The sequence below is a fragment of the Marmota marmota genome, unplaced genomic scaffold (genome assembly GCF_001458135.2).
Source record: "Marmota marmota marmota unplaced genomic scaffold, marMar, whole genome shotgun sequence".
NCBI lineage: Eukaryota > Metazoa > Chordata > Mammalia > Rodentia > Sciuridae > Marmota > Marmota marmota.
This window is the reverse complement of record NW_026000019.1, coordinates 27665496-27675273: the sequence shown is the minus strand read 5'-3', so window position 1 is coordinate 27675273 and position 9778 is coordinate 27665496. Positions and strand designations below refer to the sequence as shown.

Below are 9778 nucleotides of genomic sequence, written 5' to 3'. Positions count from 1 at the left end.
TGCTTAACCACTGAGCCACATCCCTAGTCCTTTTTTCTAAATTAATTTTTTATTTGTTTTAATTAGTTATACATGACAGTAGAATGCATTTATGCACTTTGATACATAGATGGGATATAATTTCTCATTTTTCTGAGTGTACATGTTGTAGTCATATTGGTCATGTAGTCACATATATACATACAGTAACAATGTCTGTTTCATTCTACTATCTTTCCTATCCCCACACCCGCTCCCTCCCCACCCATCACTTTCCTCTACCTAATCTAAGGTAACGTTATTCTTCCCTAGTGCCCCCTACCTTATTGTGAATTAGCATCCACATATTAGAGAAAACATTCGGCCTTTGGTTTTATGGAATTTGCTTATTTTACTTAGCATGATATTCTCCAACTCCATCCATTTACTGGCAAATGCTATAATTTCTCTCTCTAGTCCTTTTTAAATTTTTCATTTCAAGACAGGGTCTTGCTCAGGGCCTCACTAACTTGCTGAGGTTGGCTTTGAGCTTGCAATCCTCCTGCCTCAGCCTTGTGAGCCGCTGGGATTACAGGAGTGTGCCAATGCACCCAGCCCCTCCTCTCTATACTTTTTACTCACCACTTTGCAGAGCTCAACTCTGACCTACTCTAAAACCACCCACGACTCCTCATGGCCTTTGTCAGTTGTTTAAAAGGCAACATAACCTAGTGGTCAGGTTTATGGATTCTGAGGTCAGAGAATCCAGTATTTATACTCTACCTCTCTTCCTTATCAGCGATGTGATCTTGGGAAGTTCAGTTTCTTTACCTTGCGAAATGGAGGCATTTACCTCCCAGAGTTGCTTTGTGAATCAAGTGGAGTGATGCCCACGTTGGTCGCTCTATAGATAGTAATCACTATTATTGCTAAGTATTGGGACAAGCCATTCTTTATCTAATTTTTTCCTACACAAAACCCCTAGGGGACAGTATTGAGTAGTGGTTAAGAACCTCAGAGACCAGGTTACTTGCATTCACTTACTTGGGCCCACACTTAACCTTTATGTGCTCCATTTTTCTCATCTGCAAATAACAAATAAGCATAGCTCTTGTCTGCCTCATGGAGTTTTAGATAAGCTTACTCATGAAAAGCATTTAGAACAGTGCCTGATACAAAATCGACATTTAGTAAATGTGAGCCATGTTTATCCCATACTCAGGTCAAATGGGCTATTCAATGTGTCCAGAGGCAAAGCTGATATTCACTGGATGTGACATGCTAATTGTTCACAGCAGGTGCCCATTCTGATTGTACTCTGCCCAGGCCATTGAAGTCATTAAGTATTTTGAATATCATCCCTTTCCAAAAGTGAGGGTTCTCTAAGATTTATACCTCCTGTAATCATATTATTACCTCCATCAAGAATTCCCTCTCACTCAGCAAAATCCTGCCCCTACTTCAAGGCAAACTCTATTCTACCACTTCAAGAGAGTGCCTCATGGTTCTCCTAACCACAGATCATCACCTCTCCCTTCTGCACTTTGCTCCTTTCCATGTGACACATGTCAGAGCTGGCCTTACACTAATTGACTTACGTGTGGATCTGACCACCACAACTAGATAGTGGACTCCTCCAAAACCAGTTGTAGTTTATCTTAGTGTCTCCCCACTGCTTGATGTGGTTTATCCAACTAAGAAAGCTCTGATAAAAATTGCTGAATACATCATATGTCATACTGGATGAATGGGTATCAGATAAATCAATAAATGAGTGCTTGAAAGGAATGAGAAGGGGAGAAAAACCTAAATGAAGATAGAAAAAAGTCTTCAGTTCATTCAGCCTCATCGGGGCAAAGCAGGTTGAGTCCTTGCAGCAAAAAAACAGTAGGGGTTGGTGTGCTTATGTGCTCCAGAATCCACGGCTGGCCACACCATATACACCATGATCTCCCAAGGATATGAGAAGCTGGACCCTCTCCCGAAAACTGCCAGGCCTTGGTCTAGGCCCACCTCAGACACCAGCTCCAATAGCAGCATCACGACTGAAGAGGATGAGGAGAGGACCCAGATGCACAATTCTGTCAATGGAAAAGATATGGTGTATGACTTGGTCACTCAGAAGGACATTGGACAAGACTTGGACGCTGAGGGGCAAGCAGAGTTTGTCATTCTAGATGACAGAGCAGTTGGATCTGTGGTTGGAAAGAATTTGGAGTATATACAAGTGGTCCTTAATCTGCAGGTGAGCCCTTCTGATCAATGCACCCTTCTCTAATGGGGGTGAGAGCCAGCATGTCATGGGGGGTTCTTCTTCTTGCCAAGGAGGGTGTAAGCCATCTGAAAACTTAAAGTCTCAAATATTTAGGGAAAAACAAAACACAAATGATCAGAAATATATTTACAAAAAGCAAAGCCCCTGGTAGATCTAGTCCACATGGGCTCTGGAACAAGACAAAGGAAAGATGGCTCTGGTGATTTATTTAAGGGGGTACATCAACGGCAGGGATAAGGTTCCAAGGGCAGAGTCTTGCTTTGTGATATCTTGTAGTCAGCAAGTTGATTGGAATCTTGGCAGGTCACACCCATCTCAGGTGCTGTGTGGGATCTTTGGCAGAGCTTGAGGGGAACATCCACCTGCATCAGGTGGTCTATCCTTATGGGGGTGCCCCGGGAAGTTCCGAATGCCAGACTTATCTCCTCGCTAGGCTATGACATGCAACACACTCCATACACAGCCCACGGATGGCTGGTGACACTTCTCCACCCACTTCTAGGACCATCTAATTAATATCCAGGATCATGAGTTCCTCCAAACTGGGGGACCAAGGCTGGGTATGGGACAAGGGATATACCAACAGGAACTCATGGCTCTATCTATGTTTACCAAACCTTGGGGTCCCTTGGAATGCAGAAATTGACTCCTCAGTTTCCATTCTTGGACGTTAATAAGGGAGGAGTTGGAGAACCAGGAGCCCTATCCACTGAACCGCAGCAGCTCCCACCTTTTATCTGAGCCAAGAACCTGGTGGGATGTCCTCTCTCCTCAGTGGTTGAGGGTGAAACTCTCTCACCTTTGGAAATTAAAACTAGTCTGACATTGTTCTGTTGTAGGAAAAGAACCCAATTCTTCAGAAGAAAGAGAACTCAGCCACAATCTATTGCTCTGTACAGAAACCTCAAAAGGTGAGAACAATTTTCTGTCTTCCAAAGCCCATAAAGCCAGTGGTGGTAGCATATGCCTATAAGCAACTCAGGAGACTGAGGAAGGTGGATTGTAAATTCAAAGCCAGCCTCAGCAACTTAGTGAGACCATGACTCAAAATAAAAATAAAAAGGGCCGGGGATGTGGCTGAACAGCGAAGTGTCCTGAGTTCAATCCCAATCCTCAGTACAAAAAAAGAAAGAAAGAAACTATTTCTCAGACCTTTTGAACTGAAAGTTGTAGATTTCCATGACTGAGGAGCTTAGATTCTACCCAATTAGATATCACTCTGATATATTCCAGGGGCAACAAAGGTGCTTAAATAGTTCTGATTTGCATCTATGTGAATAAAGGTTGGACATTTCCAATCAATTTAATAATATCTTGATATGTTGATTATTCTTCACCTTGACCAGAATGAGAGACTATAAACACAAACACTGTTCTATATATGTGTCTGCACACATGTAAATGTAAATACTATCCTATATGATGTGATTTTATTATATATATATATATATATATATATATATATATATATATATATATNTATATATATATATATATATATATATATATATATATATCTGCCTAATCCTAATCCACCAAAACAGTGACTTTCCAGAACAACTAGAAATTAGCCAACAATTTTATGTCAAGAATATGTACTACAAACTACAACACATAGGTTTTATTAGAGTGTTAAAAAGATCCCTCAAGGTAGAATTTACCTTTAAATAATAATGATGATAATTACTTTTATATTAATCTGTACGGTTTACAAAACATGAACAAACACCGTCACCTCTGATCTTTGTAACACCTCTAGAAATATGTTGTCATCCACATTTGAGAGCTAAAGGAACTGAGATTCAGAGAAGCTCATTTGGCCTATAGTCACACAGATAGTCGTTGGAAGTTCCAGTACTGAGAACCACAAGGAGCTTAAAGAAAATCTTGAATAATCCTTAACAGTTAACTTTGATCCATATCTGGCTAGCCACTCCATTTTCACCTTCCTGATAACATGGAGTCCATTCATGCTTTTGCTTCCAAATTTCCCCCACCTCCAAATTCCCTCCTTGTAACACATTCAAAAAAAGAGTTTTAAAAACAAAATTCTAAAAGTTTTTTTTTAATTATGCTACTTATCTGAAATTGATGAATCAATCAGTAGGTATTTATTGAGTCTCTTTGTCTGCCCAAAACTGGCCAACTGCTATGGGTACTCAGACATGTTTAAAGCACCATCCTTGGCCTTGACAGGACTGTAGCTCAGTGGCAGAGCGCTTGCCTGGCACATGTGAGAAACTGGATTGGATCCTTAGCAGCACCACATAAAAATAAATAAATAAAATAAAGGTATTGTATCCATCTACAACTAAAAATATGTGGAGGAAAGGGCACACTCTTACATTACTGGTGGGACTGCAAATTGGTACAACCAATCTGGAAAGCAGTATGGAAATTCCTTGGAAAACTGGGAATGGAACTACCGTTTTACCCATCTATTTCACTCCTCAGTTTATACCCAAAGGACTTAAAAAATAGCATACTACAGGGACACAGCCACATCAATGTTTATAGCAGCACAATTTACAATAGCTAAATTATGGATCCAACCTAAAGAAAATGTGGTATATATACACAATGGAATATTACTCAACATTAAAAGAGAATAAAATCATGGCATTTGCAGGCAAATGGATGGAATTGGAGAATATAATGCTAAGTAAGCCAATCCCAAAAAACCAAATGCTGAATGTCTTCTCTGATATAAGGATGCTCATTCACAATGGAGATGGGGGGAAGCATGGAGGAATAGACAAACTTTAGATAGGGCAAAGGGAAGGAAGGGGAGCGGGGGTTATGAGGGAAGGAAAGATAGTAGAATGAGACAGACATCATTATCCCCAAGTACATGTATGAAAACATACAAGAAAAAGAAGACAGGTAGAGTTGATTCCATCAGCTGAAAAGGGAAAAGTGTGGAATTCCAAATAGAAGTGGGGGAAGTAATGGATATTACTGCAGAAAGTTTTCATGAAAAAGAAATTTAAACCAGACTCTTAAAGATGGATCCAATGTGCTCAGTAAACACTTGCTCAAATGTACATTTCAGTTCACCCATCACCTGCCTCATCCTGACTTCCAAGATTGGGATCGAATGCTTAGCCAGCAAAGGACTTCACCTTATCTGTTCTATTCTCTGCATTCCCAGAGCTGCTTTCCACTCTGGTCTGGTACTTTGTGTTTAGGTCAAAACGGGTTAAACTTAAGGTCATAGACTTTAAGGTCATTAGTTCCTGCTGAGTTTCCCAATGACCATGAGTTGCCACACTTGGTCATTCCTCTATGGCACTCACACCATTCCAGAGACTTGGATCCCCTAAACCCACTGTCACTTGCAGTGTAAGAGGAAATCAATGTATTTTCTCAGCCAAGATTTTGAAAGAATTTAACCCTGTCTTTCCGAATTTTCAGGACCAGGAATTCTAGTTCTGGGTCTTCTAAGGCCACTATTGCCTACTTGATCAAGAAAATTCTTAAACCTGCTTTAGTTTTCTGACACATTCTTCTGCACAATATCTCAAGGAAGGTCTATGCTATTCCCAAGCTGCTGCTGGTACCTAACTTCCCCCTCCTCAGATTTCGTCTGTTCTTCAGAGCCTTCCCTGGGCTCTCTCAGACAAGGGATTCAGAACCCTTGGAACCTGGAGATCGAATGACCTTGACCATTACTTTGGAACTTAGCCTCTACTATCTGAATTATCTCCATATAAATGTTTCCCTTGTTTCTCCAGCTAGTGCATAGATTGAGATCACTCAACAGTAGCTTCTTGAAGGCAAGATATTTTATTGTCATTTTTTTAATCCCCTGTATTTTCTCTACTAAAATGTCTAGTATTGCCCTTGTAGAGAGTCCAGCCCACAGCATTTACCATTAAAGGAATCTCCACAAGTGCTTGCTTGATGGCTCAATACCTAGGCCATTCCACATGACCCTACTCCTACAGCATAGACTAACCATAGTCTGGCCTTGCCTTCCTCTGTCTCATCAGCACAGGGCCAAGAGAACCAAAATCTTGAAAGGATTTATTAATCAAATTCTTGTGTGTTCTTTTGGCTCCCAGGTGGTGCCACCTCCACAACAGGATGGTCTTGAGTCTCCTGAAATCCCTACCTATGAAAATTTAACCTGAAAAGTAAAACAATTGCCACCTCTTTCCTGGGTCCCCGTCATTTTGGAAAAGCAGCTGGACCTCATAAAAGTGGAATATTCCTGCAGATAGAAGCACATCAGACTTTCTGCAGTGACTCAGACATGCTCGGTTTGACCCCTCCCCCTACTTCTCACCCCTGTGGCCTCCTAAACCCATTACTATTTCAGACACAGGCTCCTTCTTGGATCTACATAAAATGATGCTCGCATAGTATTTAAAATAAAGAGTGCAAAATAACTAAATGTCCATTTTGTGAGAGTCTTGTTAAATATATGATAATATACCCAAGCAGGAATAAACCCTACCACTTGGAAAGAAAGCAAAGATTAACAAACTAGTATGGAATGAGCTCTAAAATACACTGTAGACTGCAAAGAACAAAGTCCAGGACAGTGCATACTGTATAGTACTAGTTGGATTAGAAAACATGTCTATATGTTCAGGTAGACATAAAGAAGTTCTGGAAGAAAAGGAAAAAAAAATCTTACCTCCTAGGGAGGAACTAGAAATCCCAATTTTTTTCTGCATACTTTTTTTTTTTTGCATTGCTGGATTTTTTATAACCCTATGTGTATTATTCTATTGATAGTTCTCAAACAATGTTTATATGGCTCTTTCACGTAAGATACCCATATTTATTCAAAGAGCTTCCCTCCTTATTGTCAATCTGGATATAGAACAGCCACCGTATCTCTCCTCTTCCCAAATTATGACTGCAATCCTCTCCCCCTGCCTGTAAGATGCACTATATTGACATGTTCGTGATTCTATAGTGTACATTTGTGATTATATGCACTTTGCAGCCCACTTATGTCCTTTAATGTTGTGTTTCTGCTGCCATACCCTTCTGGCCATGGGCCTTGGAGTCGGTATGGCTTCTAGGACCTGCGATGGATCCTCCCAGGGGTTCAGAAGGTGCTTCATATTCAGCAGGAATTTAATAATTGCTTATTCATGGGCTCATTGCATGGATAATTATAAGGTGTTATCATGGAAGTTCAACAGTCTGGCACACAATACGATGCTATACATATCACACTCCAGAATATAGCATACCAAAAGTCCAGGGCCCATAGGGTTTCTTCTGCTCCTTAAAAACATTTGACCAGTTCAAGATCTACACAGTTCAAGCCACTTGAAAAGCCAGCAGCAGTCAACGATCAGTGTCTCTGGTGTTCATCTGGACTGTTCTTATCCCATCATTTCTTGCTGTCTCTTTACCCAACTCCTAGATTCTACAACTCAGCTACCAATACCTAACTCAGGACCCCAGACTCCTTTTGAATATATTTCTCTGGCTTTTAACCCTTGACACTTAATTCAATATGTGGTCTATCCAGACTTCCCTCTAGGAAGGAGCCAGGCTAGCCACAGCCCCCAGGAAGAGAGATCAGGCCGACTTGAGCAAGTGCATGTTTTAGCTATCCTTTGTGATACTGAATGGTCCCAGGCATCTGGTTCTCTGCTGTCCCAGTCACTGACAGCTCACCAGAAAGTCAGATCCCTCTCTTGCCTATGACCTATGCAGACAAGAGGAATTGGGTTTGGCTGCAACATAAGCTAAGAAAGCGGCAAAAAATCACACAACACAGAGATAAGTTTTTCAAATGGAGGGTGGGACGGCTCTGTGACCTTAAGGGTCAGCTTCCATGCTGGAAAGAAAGCACTGGAAAGAGAGCATGAGCCCGTGTTTCCTTTATTTTATAGCAGGGACATCAGAGGCAGGGATAAGACTTCAAGGGTGGAGTCTTGCTTCGTGAGGTCTCGTGGTCAGCAGATTGATTGACATCTTGGCAAGTCCCACCCATCTCAGGTGCTGTGTGGGATCTTAGGCAGAGCTAGAGGGGCAGGCACACCTGCATCATGCAATCACTCCCTGATCGCATGGAGCCCGCAATGCCAGGCCTATCCCCTCATTTGGCTACAATGCACAATAGCTCACACACACAGCCCATGGATGGCTTGTGACAGCCTTCTCCAACAGAATTAAACAGACATGTGTTTGTAGATGGCCCATAAGTCCCCTTTGACTGCTTTAGAGTGTAGAAATGCAGAGTGTAGAGAAGATACATAGATTTAACCCAGGCAAAGGATTTAGGCTGCCTGTGTGTAACACCAAATTTTTATATTAAACACATATTTTAAATGAAGGATAGGACACTGAAGAGCCAGGCTATGAGCAGTTATCACCTGCTGTCGTCTCTGAGTCCCCTCTCCTGGGCTCATCCAGAGTCCCAGCCTCGTTGAGGGCCGGCCTAAAGACTCGGGGCACCCAGCACAGATCTGGTTCCCAGCCGCCTCATCTTTTAGCACCCAAGTACCCAAGCCCTCCCTCCAAGGTATACAGTGGGAAGGCAACACTAATCAGGACTCAGAACTTAAATAGAATGGGTTTTCCAAGGAGAGAAGGCAGACCTCTACCACAAAGGAGCCAAAATAGATTTCTAATAATATGTCTTTGTAAATCAAACATTACACTTTGGACAAAACTGGTCTAACTGCCCAGTTCTCAAGAAAGGCTTTGGGTGGTTTTTCTTTCCAATGAAGAGTTTGCTTCTCATCACCCTCTGTTCTTGTGTCTGCCCACTTCCTTTGTGACCAACTGGCCACTGTAAATGTGTTGAGGTGTAGGGGAAAATTTTTTCCCCTGCATTCAAGTTGCAGCCTAGGTGCTGGTCCACCTGTGAGAACCTGCTTGCCAGCAAACAGAAAGTACAGCTTCAGAGGAGCCTGCTTCCTCTTCCCCTGAGTCACTGTCACCTGTTTTTGCTTGGTAGGTAGGCCTGGGTGAGGTGAGGGTCTAGAAATGCCGTCTAGACCAGCATCCCAGATCAGAGAGGATGAGACACAAGTAAAAGGTTAGAAAACCAGGACAAGGGAATCTCAAGCCTCCATTTACATAACTTTATAGATTACAAGTACTCAGAATGTGGTCAACCCAACCTCTCCACCCATTCTTGTCTAGTATCTAAGTTGGGAGATATTATTTCACAACCTTGCTTGTATCATGGCTGTTAGAAATCATTTTCAAAACAAAATAAAGACCACGAATAGACTTTCATATCCTCTCCCGACTAGGAACTCTTCCAAAAAACAAAAAACTCCTGTGGCAACATCTATTCCGCTGATTCCCAGCACCAAAGCGGATATGGAAGAAAGGCCAAAAGAGCTACAGCATTTAGGAATAAATATCAAAGTTGTCCAGCTCTTTGCGGCTCAGTCGGGCAGGGTTACGGGCTCTGGACTCTGTTGCTCCAACCTGCAGAAGAAAAAGGGAAATTTCAGACCCTCCCAACAGAAGATCCTTATAATAATTCTATGGTGTATGAATTGTTATCACTGTTTTATAGATTATGAAAATGAAATTCAGAGTGGTAAAATAAATTACGCA

The 9778-nt window shown here is 41.7% G+C and overlaps 2 protein-coding genes across 6 annotated transcripts in view; one reads left to right on the top strand and one right to left on the bottom strand.

Moving 5' to 3' along the window:
* The window catches only part of Ly9 (lymphocyte antigen 9), a 25137-nt gene extending 18767 nt beyond the window's left edge, over positions 1-6370 (top strand). For 2 of the 4 annotated variants that reach the window (XR_007350105.1, XM_015491988.2), the window contains exons 8-10: positions 1917-2203; positions 3073-3144; positions 6298-6370. Coding sequence is in view for 3 of the 4 variants with exons in the window: in XM_015491988.2 (XP_015347474.1) it covers positions 1917-2203; positions 3073-3144; positions 6298-6366 (428 nt within the window). In the remaining variant the exon portion in view is untranslated. Of the gene's footprint in view, positions 1-1874; positions 2205-3072; positions 3145-6297 lie in introns of those variants that run through there. The other 2 variants (XM_015491987.2, XM_048810175.1) reach the window with 2 other exon arrangements.
* Positions 6371-7982: 1612 nt separating this feature from the next.
* The window catches only part of Cd244 (CD244 molecule), a 29856-nt gene continuing 28060 nt past the window's right edge, over positions 7983-9778 (bottom strand). For both annotated transcript variants that reach the window (XM_048810176.1, XM_015491992.2), the window contains exon 9: positions 7983-9646. In XM_048810176.1, the coding sequence (XP_048666133.1) occupies positions 9566-9646 (81 nt within the window). In that variant the 3' untranslated portion in view covers positions 7983-9565. The remainder of the gene's footprint in view (positions 9647-9778) is intronic.